The following is an 18,423-nucleotide window of genomic DNA, read 5'->3' on the forward strand; positions in this document are numbered from 1 at the left end:
AGTGTTTCAAAACGTGTAAATACTTAAACACCGGTACCAAAACAAACCAACAAAATATGTATTCTGTTTATTATTATTTTTTTCGTGTCAGCCCACGTAGAAATGAATGGAAATATAGACTATGAATGCTAATTTATGTGCTCGCAGAAGTAAACTCCGCCGTTGAATTAAGAGAAAAAGGAGGGAGATTAATTAAAAAAATGGATGGTGAATTATGATAGAATAATGGTAGTGAAGTTATGTGTAAAATAACTACAATAATAATAATAACAATGATTGTAAATATTATCATTAAAAAAAGTTATTGCTCCATAGTAGTAATTGAAAGAAAATACAAGTATGAAATTAAAAGGAAATATTTTTTTTGATCTTGAAAGGTTTTATGTACAATGATAATAATGTCTGTAAAGTGTTTTATATAAGTAGAAGGCTCGTGTTTGTGAAATATTTGAATGGAGTCAAGTGAGATAAAAAAATGTATAAAAATTCATAAACTAATTTTTAAATTTTTGGATCAAAAGTGATTTTAAAATATCTTAAATATGCAGTAGTGAATAATAAATGTGCGTGGAGTGAACAGCTGTAAGTGTAGTTCACTTAAAATGTAAGGCGCCAATTTTGCGTGGTATTTAAATGAAAGGCGTTGGTTTTTCCCAGTCCACCCATTTTCTTTTTCCAGCAAATTTCTTGCTTTTGTGATAAAATAAAACTCACTCTCGCTTTCATCGGAGAAGAGAAGCGCAAAGCTGCAGAAAATGGGTTTCGCGATGCAATGCTCAAGCTATTGCTCTTGTATTTCTATTTCTGCCCCTCATCGGTTCCCCCAAGCCCCTCTATCTTTTCACGGTCTTTGAGTTTACTCCTTCAACTCTCAACTCCTTATCCAAATTCATTCATCTACATTTTCTTTAACGTAACATCACCGTTTTCACATCAATTCGAATTTCCCTTCCAGCTGCGCGAAAGAATCAGAGGATAACGGTTCTTTGTGGGTCGGACCGGCGAAGTTCCAACCTAGGTTCTGATAAGAAAAGGTCTCTGTTCTTTTTATTGTTGCATTTCCGATTTTCATCTCTTAAATATGAATATGACTGTTTCAATTTCTTGTAGAAAAATCGTGGAACACGTTTGTCTTCTCAAAGCAAAGCAGGATTTATCAGAAGAGGAAGAGAACGACATGCTCGATTACTTGTACACTACGCAGTACCAGATGGGTGGTGTTATTGCAATTTCATTAGGTGGAGCGGCCTTCATCATATGCATTCCCTAATTACGTACCTTTATCTATCGGTGCTTTAAATTAATTCCCCTACATGTAATCTAGTGTTAGTTCCTTTTGTTGCCATTGACCTTGTTGATTCTTTAGGGCGCGTTTCTGCCCCAAATCCAGAGCGTTACACGCATGCGCTGTTTATGCGGTTTCAGAAGAAGCAAAATCTTGAAAAGTTTTATGAGAATCCCTTTTACTTGAAGGTTCTCAAGGACCATGTACTGACTTACTGCCATGTATGCACCAACATGTAAACACCGATTCTCTGTTTCTTTATTCTTCGGCTGTTGCTGCGTGAACCTCTGCGTGTGAGCAGTTTAACTTGGTTTTCATTTGATTTCTGTTTCAGGGATTGGTCAATGTGGATTTTGAATCGGAAGTGGATGATGAGATGCTTTCTATATTTCGCAAAGGAGAGGTTGGACTATAAATTGAAGACTTGCTCATTACATGTTCATTTGACCATAAGCCAGGGCCACGAATTCTATTCACATTAGAAACTTTGAAAGAAAACGGGCATTAATGCATCAATGCTCTCAATATTTGTTCTTGTACATTTTAGATTTAGATGTCACTTTTTTCTTCATATCTCATTACGTATGTCACGTCCTGTTTCTGATTCTTGCAATGTATATGCCAGGAGTTCAACCATGGAGTGGAGTTTCTGCTTCTGATATCATTTAATGAGTCTGCACTGAGAAACCAGGCAGAGGATGCATTGGCCTCTCTGGCATTGATGATGTCGGAATCTCCTTCCTTGATAGTCCAATTCACTCAAGGTATCCAGTTCCACCATCACTTATACAATTGTTTCCTTATTTTTCTGGGTCTGCTGTCTCATCAAAAGTTGAAAATTTTCACAAAAGAATAGTATGGAAGTTAGGGTGAGCTTTTGGCACAATGGAAAGGTTGCTGCCTAATAACTAGGAGATCACGAGTTCAAATATTGAAAACAACCTGTGTGGTTGACCTCACTTGGTGGGAGTGCAGTAGGTTATGAAGCATATCCTTTTCACTGATTTTTTATTTTGTAACTGCCTAACTGGGTTATTACTATATTCCCAGGTTTGAATTTTAGTCCAAGCTCTAAGGAGTATACTCATGGAATTGTCATACGATTTCGATCAGGTAACCTAAGTCTCGTTATCTTTAGCATCTGATTTCCTTTCACTGTAACACTGGTACTGGTTGATGATGGTATTTCTATTGCAGTTGAGGCATTTGAGATATTTATAAACAGCAAAGAGTACAAAAATGTAAGAAACCTTTTATTGTTTCTTGCACAATGGAATTTTGGCTGTTATTTTTCTTACAAATTTTGGTCTACAGTAGTGTGTATTGTATTTTATTGACGATTATAATTTCATCTCCTTGCCACATTTTTAATGGAAAACGTTTCTGAATGTGTCCTTTTTCTGTAAACAATATAATTCTAAATTTTATTTGGGTTTGTGTTGTCGTTTTCTCTGGATAAATGTTAATTCTAATTTGTTGGGTGGCGGTCATTTTTAGGTTTCTATGAGAATGGGTTTTCTTGTGGGGGAGAGGAAGAGGTTAAAATTTTCATTTCTAATTTAGTACTCTTTTTAAGGTAAAAGACATAAAATGATAGATTAGTGTAATTTTTCTTTTACCATTCGCTTATTTTAGTAAACATTATGTATTTCTCTTAATTTAAAAATGAAAAATTATCCTGCTCCTCCTTTTTCTTCCAAAACCCCATGCTAAATATGTCCTTTGAGTTTTTCCATTTTTATCATATCAACTTATTAAGATGAACTTCTAATGAGCAAATTTTCATATAACTCATGATATAAGTATCTTTACAAATCTAAACTATTACCACTGTAACCATATCTTGGGAACATGTACAGCAAGGTTCTAAGTTATCTTTGTATTGAAAAATAGGTATGGCATTCTAAGTTCCAGCCTATTGCTCACAAATCGTTGTCTCTTCATTTTTCTGTTGATCCTGTGGGAACTGAAATTATGTAGTGAGGATGTTTATGGTAAGTTCTTACAATTCACTCACTTGGCTTATGTGGAAGGGATACATATTTAACATATTTTATGCCAAATGTTTGCAGGTTGTCAACAAGAGACGCGACTCGGTTTCCTCTTTTTAGAAACAAGGAAGAAGGTTATTTCCTGCTTTGTTATTTTTCCCTTTGTTTTTTTGCCATGAATTGAGTACAATAGTACACTTGTTTTGTGATCTGTGACATTCTAAAACATAATTGCCTCAGTTTTTTGTTTACTTATACATTTGCATGTGAAATTGTACATTTTTCCTGGACCTTCCATCTTTATATTACTTTGGTAAAATATTGCTGTAAGTTAATGTCAAAATTAGCCCTACATAGTACATCTTTTTCCCCGGTAAAAAGAGTGTTGCATAATTTTTCAATACTGATTTATGGACATATGCTAAACTAATAGCTATCTATCAGTTCAACCACAACGGTCAAAGACAACAGTAATGAACCTCCCTGTGAGGAGAGGACTTGGATGGGTGATCTTGAGATAAGAGTCTATGCAGGAGATGCTTTATTTTTCGCCTGCAACCGCACTAAAAGATGTCCTTTTTATCAATTTATAACTATATGGTACTTCTCGATTTCAATTTTTTTCATTATTGTTGACAAGGTTTGATTTTCAACCGAGCTAATAATATTGTGTAATCCGTGTAGTCAATCTAATCTAGCGAGATTAAGTTGTTGGCAAAGATTGAGCTAGTATTCATGTATGTCTACCTACTTTTACCTTCGCTGGTAGCACTTATCATTTTTTTACATCCTTGGCAATCACATCAAATCTAATAAGCACTAAAATGAAAAGTTCTAGTATCCTTTTGTTAGGAGACTTGCTCAATAATTAGCAAAATTTACAATTTCTGACTACCTAGACTAATTCATTTATGAAAGGTTGTTATAATAGAGATTAATGACTTTTCAAGAGTCACTAAGAGCTAAAATAATAAAGACAAGTAATAGCGAGGCTCCTGCAAAAAATATGGAAATGTTGGGTTGGATTTCACTGAACACCATACTCTTGCATTTCTCCATGTTGAGCTTAAAAGGAATGAGAATTTGGGTTGTAATCTGGACTTCTACATTCAACCTCAGGAAATCTCAAGCTCATGCTAGCTTGCTCTCAACGCCTGTGTTAGGAATTCTTGAGTTCAAGAATTCAAATTATAGGATTAATACTGCAGTAACACTCAAATTAAACATTCAACAATTACATGGATAGATTTACGGGATTACAAGTCTAAAAACATTCAACAGTGTCCAAGGGAAGAGTTCCCTTCACACAGGTTAACACCTGTTATGAAACAACAATCAAAAAACCACCCCTGTAGAAGGAACCGTTTCCCCCTTAAAAGACAACCATACTAAACGAAATCACTCTCTCTAACCTCCTCTAACTACCCATAAATCGTCCAACCCCTGACAACTGTTCTATACCTTCTAATTTTTAACTTTTTTCCTAACATACACTTTAAAAGGCTTATCAATACTCCCCGGATTCTGAACAACCTTGTCCTCATGGTGGAAATCTGGATATTGATCACGAATGGTTCCTTCATCTTTCCATGTAGAACCTTCAGGTCCTCCTGTTTGCCACTAAATAAGGAGTTGAGGAATTGAGATACCATGATACTGCTGCACCCTGTGATCTAAGACTTTAAAGGGAAAACAATTGAGTTCTAGTATGTGAAGTTCAGTTGGAAGGTTCTGTTTGACTGGATGACTGCCAATAGCTAGCTTAAGTTGGGAGACATGAAAAACAGGATGAATCCGGGCCGTCTCTGGCAGTTGAAGGCGAAAAGTGACGGGACCCACCTGTCTAAGCACTAAAATAGGATTAATACTGCAGTAACACTCAAATTAGACATTCAACAATTACATGGATAGATTTACGGGATTACAAGTCTAAAAACATTCAACAGTGTCCAAGGGAAGAGTTCCCTTCACATATGTTACGGTATAAGGTAGGGGTAATAATAAGGTTTGGAAAGTATATGAGAAGGAGAGGGAAGTGAGGCCGAACGATATTGACGGTAAAGGCCGAACAATGGAAGGTGGTGAAGAGCGGGAGCCAAACGGTAGGAGGCAGGGGGAAGCAAGCCGAACAGAGGAAGGCGAGGAGCGAGTAGGTCGAACGGTGGAAGGCAAAGAGCGAGTAGGCCGAACGGTGGACAAGGGGGAGCGACTAGGACGAACAGTGGGAAGCAGCGAAGGACCTGAGCCGAGCGGTTGAAGAGCTACCATCCTAACTGTCATAGCGGTTAGGATGGGTAGGAACTAATTACAGTAAAGGAAGCTATATTTGAGGAGAATATTTAGTATAAGATAATTAGAGTAAATAAATATATGTTCAGGGAAATATACAATATAAGATATTTATAATTAATGATATATGCTAGGGAAATATACGGGGAATATTTACATTAAATATAGGGATATTTATATTAAATATAGATATATTCTAGGGAGATATTTAGTATGTGATGAGGGGGAAATAATTAGTATAAATAAAGCTAGAGTCTAGGGGTAAGGATATGCTTTTGATTATTGAGTTTGGTTGACCGGCGACTATGTGTCCTTAGAGAGAGGTTATGCTCCCAAGTAATTGAAGGAGGTTATGCTCCCAATTATTGTTTACTTTTGTTATTCAGATATCACTATCAATAAAAGAAATTCTTTAGTTCAGTTCCATTCTTTCATTATTATTTTGCTTACTTTGAGTGTGTGAGGGATTGTTCTGGTTACGTTTTCTACTCGAATATGTAACAACATAGGTTAGCACCTGTTCTGCAACAATAAAAAAACCACTCAAAGTATTGTTGCAGAACAGGGGTGGTTTTTTTATTGTTGCAGAACATGTGCTAACCTATGTTGTTAAGTATCTGAGTAGGAAACGTAACCAGAACAATCCCTCACACACTCAAAGTAAGCAAAATAATAATGAAAGAATGGAACTGAACTAAAGAATTTCTTTTATTGATGGTGATATCTGAATAACAAAAGTAAACAATAATTGGGAGCATAACCTCCTTCAATTACTTGGGAGCATAACCTCTCTCACAGGACACATAGTCGCCTGTCAACCAAACTCAATAATCAAAAGCATATCCTTAACCCTAGACTCTAGCTTTATTTATACTAATTATTTCCCCCTCATCACATACTAAATATCTCCCTAGAATATATCTATATTTAATATAAATATCCTTATATTTAATGTAAATATTTCCCTAGCATATATCATTAATTATAAATATCTTATATTGTATATTTCCCTGGAGCATATATTTATTTACTCTAATTATCTTATACTAAATATTCTCCTCAAATATAACTTCCTTTACTGTAATTAGTTTCCGCTCATCCTAACCGCTATGACAGTTAGGATGGTAGCTCTTCAACCGCTCGACTCAGGTCCTTCGTTGCTTTCCACCGTTCGTCCTTGTTGCTCTCCCTTGTCCACCGTTCGGCCTACTCGCTTCTTGCCTTCCACCGTTCGGCCTGCTCGCTCCTCGCCTTCCTCTGTTCGGCTTGCTTCCCCCATGCCTCCTACCGTTCGGCTCCCGCTCTTCACCATCGTTCGGCTAGACCTCTCCACGCCTTCCACCGTTCGGCCTAAACCGTCAATACCGTTCGGCCTCACTTCCCTCCTACCTTTCTTCTCCTTCTCATATACTTTCTAAACCTTATTATTACCCCCTACCTTATACCGTAACAGATTCATAGCTTCTGTGCTTTGAAAGGACCATGCAAATTGCCCTTTTTTTAATAAATCAGTCAAAGGCCTCGCTATTTTCCCGTAATCTTTAATAAAGCGTCTATAATGCCTCGTAAGACCTAAGAAACCTCTTAGCGCCTTAATAGATCGTGGAACAGGCCAGTCCCAAACAACAATCACCTTCTATGGGTCCATCTCTACCCCCTGACTTGAAACATGACCCAAATACTTGATCTGCTTCTTTCCAAAATCACATTTTTTTCAGTTGGCAAACAACTGTTGCTGCCATAAGGTATTAAGAACTTGGTGCAGATGTTCTTTATGTTCCTCCTAAGTTTTGCTATAAACCAATATATCATAAAAAAAAACAAGCACACTCTTTCGTAGAAATTCCTTAAGAATGGTATTTATGACACTCTGAAATGTAGCAACATTCGACAGCCCAAAGGGCATCACCAAAAATTCATAGTGCCCTTGATGTGTTCTAAACGCCGTTTTAGGGATATCAGTCTCCTCCATCCTTATCTGATGATACCCTGCCCGCAAATCGATTTTGGAGAAGTAACTAGCACCATACAGTTCATCCAACAACTCCTCTATCACTAGGATAGGAAATTTATTTGGAATTGTAGCCTTATTTAAAGCTCGATAATCAATGCAGAAACGCCAACTTCCATCTTTCTTCTTAACCAAAATCACCGGACTTGAGTAGGGGCTATTACTGGGCCTGATAATTCCTGTTTTCAACATCTCAGTAACTTGTTTCTCAATTTCTACCTTTAGTAGATGTGGGTACCTATAAGGTCTCACATTAATTGGATCTACTCCAGCTTTAATTGGAATTTGATGGTTTAAATGCCTTTTGGGTGGAAATTCCTGTGGCATATTGAATATTTCCTCAAAATCCCCAGAATTTCCTATAACTCTTTATTTTGTCTTGTTGATAACTGATTCTGTCCCTCAATTTCTGCCTTCAATTCAGTACAACCCATTTCCCAAGCCAAAGTCGCCACTGCAATTTCTGTTTCTTTGAATAAGGTTGCTGGAGTAATCACCCTCTTGGTTAAAGAAGGATCCCCCTTTACAGAAACTTCCTTCCCTGCTTGAATGAAGCGCATAGTTAAATCCTTCCAGTTAATTTTGACTTCCCCCAATGTAGCTAACCAAGCAATTCCTAAAATTAAATCCACTCCGCCTAATTCAAAGAGGTAAAAACCTTCCTGCACCTCCAACCCCTCCAATTGTAAATGTAAATTTTTACACATCCCACTAGTGGTCTTTTGATGGCCATCTCCCAAACTAACTTTCTAAGGAATAGTTTTGTCCACTGCCAAACCCAATTCTGCCACTAATTGATCTGAAATAAAATTATGACTAGCACCACTGTCAATCAAAATCAGGACCTTTCTTCCTTGCAAACCATCCTTGTAACTTCATAGTGTTTGTCTGTGACAAACCTCCTGCCGAAAAAACAGATAACTCCATTTGTTTCTGGTCTTCATCTTCTCCTTCTTCAAGCTCCTCTTTGTCATTCTCTCCCAAAATTAACACTCGTAGATTCTTGTCAGGACATTTATGGCTAGGACTGTATGGTCCTCCACATTGAAAGCATCTGCCCTCTTCCCGTCGCTTGACATATTTAGGATAAGGTAAATTTCGCCATCCCCTAGTTTTGTTTTCTCCTGTATGTGTACCGCCCACCTTAGACTCCATGGTTACTCCCCCGCCATTTCTTTTAGCCGTGCTAACATGACTGGAAGTTCCTGGTTCAGTCCGGTTTTCCTTCACCGTTTCTACCCGAGAAACTATTCCTCCAATCCCTTGAAAACGGCTAGGATACAAATTACCTCTAGTTGTAGTTCTCTCCCTTGACCTTATCTCACTAGAAACTCCTTCCACATCTCTAGCGATCTTCATGGCTCTCAATAAATCCTTGGGATTGTGTGGCTGGATCTGATTTCGAATATTAATATGCAAGCTTGCAAAAAAATACCCCAACAATTGTTCATCTGTCAGGTCTGTTGCTTGGCCTGCTAACATCTCAAATTCCTGTATATAGTCTTCCACTTCTCCTTGTTGTCTGACAGCAGCCAATTGTTCAAATACTGAAGATCTATCCCTTCCTCCAAACCTTCTTATCAATGCTTCCTTCAATTCTTCCCACGTCGGTGTTTTGGTTTTCTTCCTCCAAAAACTGAACGAATGATTAGCTTTGCCTTCCATACCGATAAAGGCCAACTTGATTCTCTCCCGAGGTGAAACCTCCTGCACTTAAAAAAAAATTTCAGCCCTACTTATCCACCCAATGGGATCCCCTCTTTCAAAAGAAGGAAGTTCCACCCTTTTCATCCATCCTTGCTGGCTCTCCCTTTTATCTTCCTCCCATTCCTCCTCAACCTCTTCTCTTCTTCCCACTCTATCTCCATACACAGAACTCTACTTCCATCTAACTCTCTTTCCGTGTTCTTGAGTCTTTGCAAGATATCCTCCTTCCTTTCTCCAAACCTTTGAAAGTTGGCCCTAGTTTCCTCTCTATTCTCCTCAAAAGCTCTCTCTAATGTACTCATTCTACTCTCCATGGTGTTTGACTGATCCGGCAGGTCGAACCAAATTGTTAGAAATTCTTGAGTTCAAGAATTCAAATTATATGATTAATACTGCAGTAACACTCAAACTAAACATTCAACAATTACATAGATAGATTTACAAGATTACAAGTCTAAAAACATTCAATAGCGTCCAAGGGAAGAGTTCCCTTCACACAGGTTAGCACCTGTTCTGAAACAACAATAAAAAAACCACCCCTATAGAAGGAACCGTTTCTCAGAATATGTGAATTTATTACACAATAAATATAACAATTAATATAGCAATTATGTGTAATCCCTAAAATTAAGTGATTAGGATTAGTAATTATTGGGCAAATTTCCTTTTATTAAGATTAGGTATTATTGGGTAGATATCTCCCAATTTAGAGACTTTATTTCAGGAGATTTTTTACCTTATGTAGACAATGGTTTGTTTCTTTTTAAACACCTATGTATTGGTTCAAAAGTATGAACGAGAGAATTATTATTTCCAGCATCCTACTTCTGTTTTCAACATGGTATCATAGCTCTAAGTTTTTTCCTGGAGCCTTGGTCTTTATTTTTTTGTCTCACGGCCTTCATTGTCGTTCCTCAACTATTGCTGGCCTTCATTGCCATTATCGTAAAAAAAAAAGGGGCAGCCTTAATTGTTGTTGTTATTCTTTCCGTTGTGTTAACCTAACCTCCGATTACAATTGCTACATCAAGTAGAGAAATCTCTAGTTCTTCACACAAAAATGGAGAACTCCAAGGTCTCCGAGCTTCATATAGGCTGGATGGAAAAAAATTTCTCAAATGGTCCTAGTTTGTTAGAACCTATCTCAAGGGAAAAGGATGCTTGGTTCATCTCCTTGAAAATGGTTCAAGCATGGAGGATCCAGCATTCGCAACATGGGATGAAAAAGATTCCATGATTATGTCTTGGTTGTGGGACCCCATGGAAGCTACCATCAGTGACACTTGTATGTTTCTTAATACAGCTAAAGATATTAGGGACTCCATAAACCACACATATTCTAAAGCCAATGACGCTGCCAAGTATATGAAATCAAAATAAAAATTGCAGCCACAAAACAGGGAGCAGAGGAATCACAGAATATGCGGCACTGTTGCAGAATCTATTGCAGAAACTTGATCACTACAAAATTTTTGAAATGAAGTGTGCTGAGGATGCAATCCTCTAGAAGAATTTCATAGAGAAGGATTGTGTGTATGATTTTCTAGCAGGACTAAATCCTGAATTTGATCAGGTTAGAGTGCAAATTCTAGGGAGAAAGGATACTCCTTCACTAGAAGAAACCATCTCTATTGTTCGTGCAGAAGAGAGTCGAAGGAGTGTAATGCTTGAGTCTCAACCAATAGATGGGTCTGCTCTACTTACCAAACTTGAACTGGTGCAGAAAGGAAATGAGCAAAATACTAATTCTCTATGGAAAGGAAACAAAGATGATTTATGGTGCACCTATTGTCAGAAACCGAGACACACAAGGGAGAAATGTTGGAAATTGCATGGCAAACCTCCAGGAAAGGAGTGGGTGAATCGTGGAGGACAACAAAAGTCCCAAGTGCATGTAACACAAATAGAGATTAAAGAATCTCCAGCAGTAGACAGTTTCAATATGGAAGAAATAGAGAAACTGAAGAAGCTATTAGAGAATATGGAGGAACCCTCTAGATCATGTTCTCTTATAAAGAGAAAAAACTTCTTCTATGAATACCTCATATAATGTGAACTCTTGGATTGTGGATTCGGGAGCTACATATCATATGACACACTTATTCCACTTGTTTCATTCTTATACACCCTCACCAAGTAATAGAAAAATTATTGTTGCCAATGGGTTAGTAGCTACTCTTGCAGGATATGGTAATATCCAAGTAAATCCCAACCTTATGCTTAAAAATTTCCTCCATGTTCCCAAACTCTCAGCCAGTCTTCTCTCCATAGAGAAACTAACCTCCGATCTCAATTGCTCTGCAATTTTTTCCCATCTCTATGTGTTTTTCAGGAACAAGACTCATAGAGGAGGACTGGACTTGCTAAAGAAAAAGATGGTCTTTACTACTTGGAAGTATCTCAAGAATCCCAAACCAACCAAGCAAAATCCCTTCACAGTATAACAAATAAGGATGAACTATGGTTGTATCACTATCGTCTAGGATATCTATCATTTAAGGTGCTACAGTTTATGTTTCCACATTTTTATGAAAACTTAGATATCTCAAAACTTCATTGTGAAACTTGTGAGTTAGCCAAGCATACTCGTGCATCTTTTCCTAACAACAATAATAGAAGCTCTCAACCTTTTCAATTGATTCATAATGATATATGGGGACCATCTATGGTACCTAATATTTATGGGGCCCGTTGGTTTGTAACATTTATTGATGATTGCACTAGGGTTACTTGGCCATATTGGCTTAAATAATAATCTGATGTAAGCACTATCATTCCCATATTTCACTCAATGATTAGAACTCAATTTGGAGTTAATATTAAGAAGTTTAGGACCAATAATGCTAAAGATTATTTCAACCAAACCATATCCTCGTATTTCCAATCTAATGGGATCATCCATGATTCTTCATGTGTTTATACCGCACAACAAAATGGAGTGGCAGAAAGGAAAAATGAGCATTTACTCAATATAACTCGGACACTTCTTTTTCAAGGGAATGTTCCAAAAAATTATTGGGGAGAAGCTGTTCTTATTGCATCATATCTTATTAATAGACTTCCCTCACATGGCCTAAGTAATAAGAGTCCAATAGAAGTCCTAAATAATTTCTTTCCTCACTTTAAGAAATCAAATGGACTGATTCCTAGAATATTTGAATGTACATCCTTTGCACATGTCCCTGTTCAAGCTAGAGATAAACTGGATCCCAGGGCTGTTAAATGTATTTTTTTAGGATATTCAGCCACACAAAAAGGGTATAAATGTTATGATCCTATCATTAAAAAATGGTATATCTCAACTGATGTTACTTTTCTTGAAACTAAACCTTTTTTTAACAAAACCAATCCTACAGAACAATGTCTAGAAGACCCTCATGAAAATACTGAGTTCTTAACTCTGCCATATATCACAACCAACAGATCTGAGCCTACAACTACACAACATAATTTTGAACGAGGATCAGAAGCTGAAATGGATACATATTTCCCCATTGAAGCAACTTGAATAGAAGTTGACAATCCTCCGAAATTTAACAAGGTGTACACCTGGAGAAAGAAAATTCCAGATATGATGCAAGTCCATGAATCCAATCCAAGTTCCGCACCAGAAAATGTAGAAATACCTAAACCAAAAAATGAGATTGACCTTCCAATAGCCATCCGAAAAGGTACTAGAAATTGCACTAAAAAACCTCTCTATCCTCTCTCAAATTATGTTTCTTATGATAGATTATCAGCTAACCATAAAAGCTTTATTGTAAACTTGAATTCTGTGGTTATACCAAATAATATTACTAAAGCACTAGCAAAGAAAGAGTGGAGAGATGCTATGCAAGTGGAAATGACAACATTAGAGAAGAATAACACTTGGGAAATTGTGGATAAACCCAAAGAAAAGAATATTGTTGACTTTAAGTGGTTATTCACAGTAATATATAATGTTGTGGGTCACTTGAACGATACAAAGCAAGATTGGTGGCCAAAGGATACACTCAAGCATATGGAATACACTATGAAGAGACGTTTGCACCAGTTGCTAAAATGAATACTCTAAGGATTCTTCTATCCTTAGCTGCTCATTTTGATTGGAAACTACTATAGTATAATGTTAAAAATGCCTTTCTTCATGGAGACCTAGAGAAAGAAATCTACATGAATATCCCACAGGGGGTTGAAGGAGATAGACAAAATAAGGTGTGCAGACTTAAGAAGGCACTATATGGACTGAAACAATCTCCTAGAGCATGGTTTGGGAGGTTCTAAAAAGTTATGAAGGGATTTGGCTACAAACAAAGCCAAGGAGACCACACGTTGTTCGTAGAACATTCAGAAAAGGGGAAGGTAACAGTTCTTTTGGTGTATGTGGATGGTATCATAGTAACTGGGAATGATGAAAAAGAAAAGGAAAACTTGAAACAAAGACTAGTCCAAGAATTTGATCTCAAAGAGCTTGGAACACTGAAATATTTTCTAGGAATTGAAGTAGCATACTCTAACCAAGGAATCTTTATATCCCAACAAAAATACATAACCGATTTGTTGGCTGAGACAAAGACTATTGGATGCAGACCTGCAACCACTCCAATGGACCCTAATCACAAACTGAGTAAATCTGGAGATGAACCTAAAGTAGAAAAAAGGATGTACCACAGGCTGGTTGGAAAATTAATATATTTGGCGCATACCGGACCAAATATTGCTCATTCGGTAAGTGTAATAAGTCAATTTATGCATGAACCAAAGGAGTCTCACCTTCAAGCTGCCTACATGATTCTACATTACTTAAAAGGCACTCCCGGAAGGGAATCCTGTTCAAGAAGAATGAAAGATTGAACCTTGAAGCCTACATCGACGCAGACTATGCAAGATCTCTAATTGATAGAAGATCGACTACTGGATATTGTACTTTCCTGGGTGGAAATTTAGTAATGTGGAGAAGTAAAAAACAAAATGTAGTGTCTAGATCCTCAGCCGAATCAGAGTTCAGAGCACTTGCTCAAGGAATATGTGAATTATTATGGATAAAAAATATTTTGGATGATTTGAAAGTTGATTTGAAGGGTCCCATGAAACTGTACTGTGATAATAAATCAGCAATAGAAATTGCACATAATCCCATTCAATATGACCGGAAAAAACACGTTGAAATAGATAAACACTTCATCAAAGAAAAAGTAGACGAAGGTTTAATATGCATGGCATATGTCCCATCCAGGCAACAAGTAGCTGATGTGTTAACAAAAGGTCTCAATAGCCCTATCTTCCAAGATCTTATAAGCAAGCTGGGAATGACCAATATCTATTCATCAGCTTGAGGGGTATGTCAGAATATGTGAATTTATTACACAATAAATATAACAATTAATATAGCAATTATGTGTAATCCCTAAAATTAAGGGATTAGGATTAGTAATTATTGGGCAGATTTCCTTTTATTAAGATTAGGTATTATTGGGTAGATATCTCCTGATTTATAGACTTTATTTCAGGAGATTTTTTACCTTATTTAGACAATGGTTTGTTTCTTTTTAAACACCTATGTATTGTTTCAAAAGTATGAACGAGAGAATTATTATTTCCAGCATCCTACTTCTGTTTTCAACACTGTTTCCCCCTTAAAAGAAACCCATACTAAACGAAATCACTCCCTCTAACCTCCTCTAACTACTCATAAACCGTCCAACCCCTGACAACTGTTCTATAACTTCTAATTTTTAACTTTTTTCGTAACATACACTTCAAAAGGTTTATCAGCCTGAGTTGTCCAGATTGAGCTTTAGAATGCTAACACTTAAGGATGACTTTGAAAACTTAATTTGTTTCCTCTGTGAGTTTGACTTTACCTTTCAAAAGCTTTACTTTTAATTTTTTGAATTCTTCCTTTTTTTTCTACAAAAAGAATATCAATGTGTAGTAATATGCTTAAGAAGTTAAAGAATCTACTGCTAATTAATATTTAGGTTACCTTAATATTTTATTAAAACAAAGTTTATGATAATTCTATAATATGTAGGTATAACAGGCATTAATCACATTTCCCACATCAGGGTATCATCTATCTTGTAGCTGTTTAAAAACACAAACAAAGTTACTCCATATTGTTTACCTAAATTTAATAAAAGGATCACATCTACACCATTATTCCTGTCACTAATGGTATAATTAAGCCAACTAAGTAAGTAATGTGTAGACATACTAGAATTTGACTTGTTTTGGGGATTTTATTACTTTTACAACAACGATCTTCTATCTGTTGACTAAATAATTAAATATAATAGTTTTACTTCTGTTACATATGGACAGTGTATGTGAAACCTTTATTGTCAAAGTCCTACAATCTTATTACGGAGACTTCTTTTAATATTATTTACAAGCATGTGAGTGAAAGAAAATGAGGGAAATTACTGAAATCTAAGTTTTGATAAAATATCAAGCATGAAAGAAAAATGAGATCTAGTCATCATCCCTTTTACAGTCACCTTATTATTTCTCTTTCTTTCATTGTTCACATTTTAGTCAGAAGTTCCTTTTAGCATACCTTCTAGTATAAATTATTCAGATACCCAACCCGAGAATTACACAGGTCATAAAGATATTAAGCATAATTTTTGTTTGCAAATTTTCAAGAACAAACTTTATTCTTCGGGTAAATGTCTGCATATTTCATTATTTTTCCATTGAATCAAAGTACAATTTCTGTCATTAGAAGACATGGACGATGATCCTCACGAACTATTCATTCTACATCTTTAATGGGAAACTAAAATGTTTTACACCAGAAGCCTGCAAAAACTTGTATAACTTGACAAGCAGCAGAGTGATAGATAGTTGATCAGTTATGAAGGGGGTTTGGACCCCCTGGAACATCTCGTAGAGAAACTCCATAAATTGGGTGGACCTTTTCTGTGCTAGGTCCCTGTTGTGTCTTTGCATAGAGATGCCATGAGATTGATAGCCGTTGAGAAGAGGTGCTTTTTTCTTTTTGCTTGATTTCCTTACTCATCCATCTGCCGGCCTTGCAGCAACTTGAGAGCTGGCTAAGCATCAGTATCGTCATTAAGATCAGAAGTGAGAGCCTTGAATATTGAACTGCCATCACTGCAGTCTTGTGAGAAACTTAAAAATACTAAAGGCTGAATTTAGTTTATTCTCTTATGCGGGACAGTTTGTTGTCCCTTTATACGAGGTCAGGGAAGAATTAGAGAAGATAGAGCCAAAACTAAATTAATATTAGTGAAATGGCCGAACTGCCCACTGATCATAAATGGATTTGCTGTCGACCATTGGCTTGACTAGATGACGAAACAGAATGAGGATTAAGCAGTTGTGCTTGTTTAGGCACAGTTGCTGGTGTTCACTTATTTTGATTCAGGTCGTTTTGTTGGAATGTTACTCTGATTATTCAAATAACTTTGATAATAGCCGGAAGGATATAATTAGATATTACTGCATTAAACTTGAACTCATGATGAATAAAAGCTGCGCTTTTAAATTATTGTTGAAGAAAGCAGGAGTCCTCTTTGGTCCTTTTACTCTGGTGGAGTGCCAAATAAAAATACTGCTTAGAAAAAGGATGAGACAGTTGACTTTTCTATCAATTGGGTTTGTATTATGCCGCTCATTCAGAGTTTTGATAATTTAATCGTGTGATAATAATTGAGAAGACTTGTGCATGCTTTCATATACACCCTGTCCTTGGATCAGAATGACAAGTAGTGTTGGTGCCTATTTTCCGATTTAAATTTTGTCTTTCCTCGTCTGCCCTGGCCACTAATCTAGTCTTATTGGTAATCTGATGCGATATTTATCTACTTTTTAATTCGTGACCCTTCTATTGGTTTTCTCAGTTACCTCATTCAGTCAATACCAAAATCATGGTACTGATGCAAAAGCAGCTGTCTGCTTGCTCTTGCCCTTCCAAGTCATTTCGTGGTCTCCATTATGAGCGAACTGTTGAATTCCTTGTCTCAATCTTTTTATCCTCATCTGTTATATCTCTAGTAGGTATTCTTTCGAACCCCATTACTTGTAAAGTTGGCTACCTTCGTGTCAATGAAAGAGATAAATGGGTTGTGTCATAAGTTAATGCTTATGAGTGTAGCAACTGTTTTGCACAGAAGGTCGTGGATAAAACCACATGAATGAGGGCCCGTTTGGCGCCTGTTCTAATTGACTAAACTTATTGGGGCTGGAATTTCATTGTGCATTAAACAAATAAATAAATAAAACTAGGGTCATTCTCAATCATCTGTCTCTTTGATGGGTGTACAAGTATAAACATGCACCGACGGTAGAAGTTGAATCTTGCCAGCCAGTGGTTAGGACTTAGACGTTACACACATATATGTTCAAGTTTAAAGGTCATGATGAATGATGATATATCTTAGTACTCACTCTTTTTGGACGGAACCCAGACCTATGTGCTCAATAAGCTGCTTCTATCTTTGTTACTCCAGTTCTAAGGGTTCCTTTTATTTTAACTATAATTTTAATGCTTGAGTTCAGCTATATAATGCACTTATATTGGGACAGGACAAGATATTTGTCCGAACAAGTTTTGCCTGTTCAGACTTCAATTGACCCAAGTTGAATGACTCATTTTCTGGGTTAATAGAAAAGCAAGCAGGCACTTCCATTAGGTTGGTGCTGAATAAATAGGCAGCTTGATTATCTTGCTTAATTATCGTGATTTATGACTTAAATACTCAATTTGTACAAAAGGCCATTTGATTCTTCTTGATTACTGTTAACTTTTCCTCAATCACCATGATCACATCTCTGGGTTTTTAGTTCTTGCAGGTGGAGTTTGATTGTGATTATGCTGTGCTATTACATGTCTCTTGTTGCATCCTGACGGGATACCAATTTGACTCCTGATTAACACGGTGGACCCAGGATCCGTTTAATATGGCCACGGTTATTAAGGTCAAGGTGATTTCGTGTGGAACAATATAATGGTCCCATAATAGTACTTGTGGGGATGCAGGACAAACGTCAAAAACAGATAATTTAACATTCTTTTTCTGTTGTTGATGTTGACAATCTCTATTTTGAACAAAACTACTTCACACCCTGGCAAGGTATCAAACTACCAAGTATCAATCTAATGGGGATTTTAAATATAAATAAAATATTAA

The 18,423-nt window shown here is 36.6% G+C and overlaps 1 protein-coding gene across 5 annotated transcripts; it reads left to right on the top strand.

Moving 5' to 3' along the window:
• The first annotated feature begins 671 nt into the window (after window positions 1-671).
• On the top strand, window positions 672-18,354 carry LOC108347466 (uncharacterized). Of its 5 annotated transcripts, XM_052879156.1 has the most exons (13): window positions 672-846; window positions 956-1,034; window positions 1,111-1,238; window positions 1,367-1,506; window positions 1,620-1,688; window positions 1,911-2,049; window positions 2,336-2,398; window positions 2,483-2,526; window positions 3,179-3,279; window positions 3,358-3,410; window positions 3,721-3,876; window positions 3,961-4,013; window positions 18,077-18,354. In XM_052879156.1, exons 1-9 carry the CDS (start codon window positions 756-758, stop codon window positions 3,263-3,265), a joined length of 840 nt encoding a protein of 279 aa, XP_052735116.1. In that variant the 5' UTR covers window positions 672-755; the 3' UTR covers window positions 3,266-3,279; window positions 3,358-3,410; window positions 3,721-3,876; window positions 3,961-4,013; window positions 18,077-18,354. The 5 variants fall into 5 exon arrangements, with proteins under 5 accessions (XP_052735116.1, XP_017442214.1, XP_052735121.1 ...); XM_017586725.2 differs by lacking the exon at window positions 3,961-4,013; XM_052879161.1 differs by lacking the exon at window positions 3,961-4,013 and having other exon boundaries at window positions 18,086-18,354.
• The last annotated feature ends 69 nt before the right edge of the window (window positions 18,355-18,423 follow it).

The sequence above is a fragment of the Vigna angularis genome, chromosome 1 (genome assembly GCF_016808095.1).
Source record: "Vigna angularis cultivar LongXiaoDou No.4 chromosome 1, ASM1680809v1, whole genome shotgun sequence".
NCBI classification, from domain to species: domain Eukaryota; kingdom Viridiplantae; phylum Streptophyta; class Magnoliopsida; order Fabales; family Fabaceae; genus Vigna; species Vigna angularis.

What these genes read in the sequence shown, in the direction of transcription:
- LOC108347466 (XM_052879156.1), top strand. Translation starts at nt 756, where the DNA reads ATGGGTTTCGCGATGCAATGCTCAAGCTATTGCTCTTGTATTTCTATT. An exon ending in CTATATTTCGCAAAGGAGAG is followed by an intron (nt 1,689 to 1,910) that starts GTTGGACTATAA and finishes TGTATATGCCAG; the next exon opens with GAGTTCAACCATGGAGTGGA. An exon ending in TGTCATACGATTTCGATCAG is followed by an intron (nt 2,399 to 2,482) that starts GTAACCTAAGTC and finishes TTTCTATTGCAG; the next exon opens with TTGAGGCATTTGAGATATTT.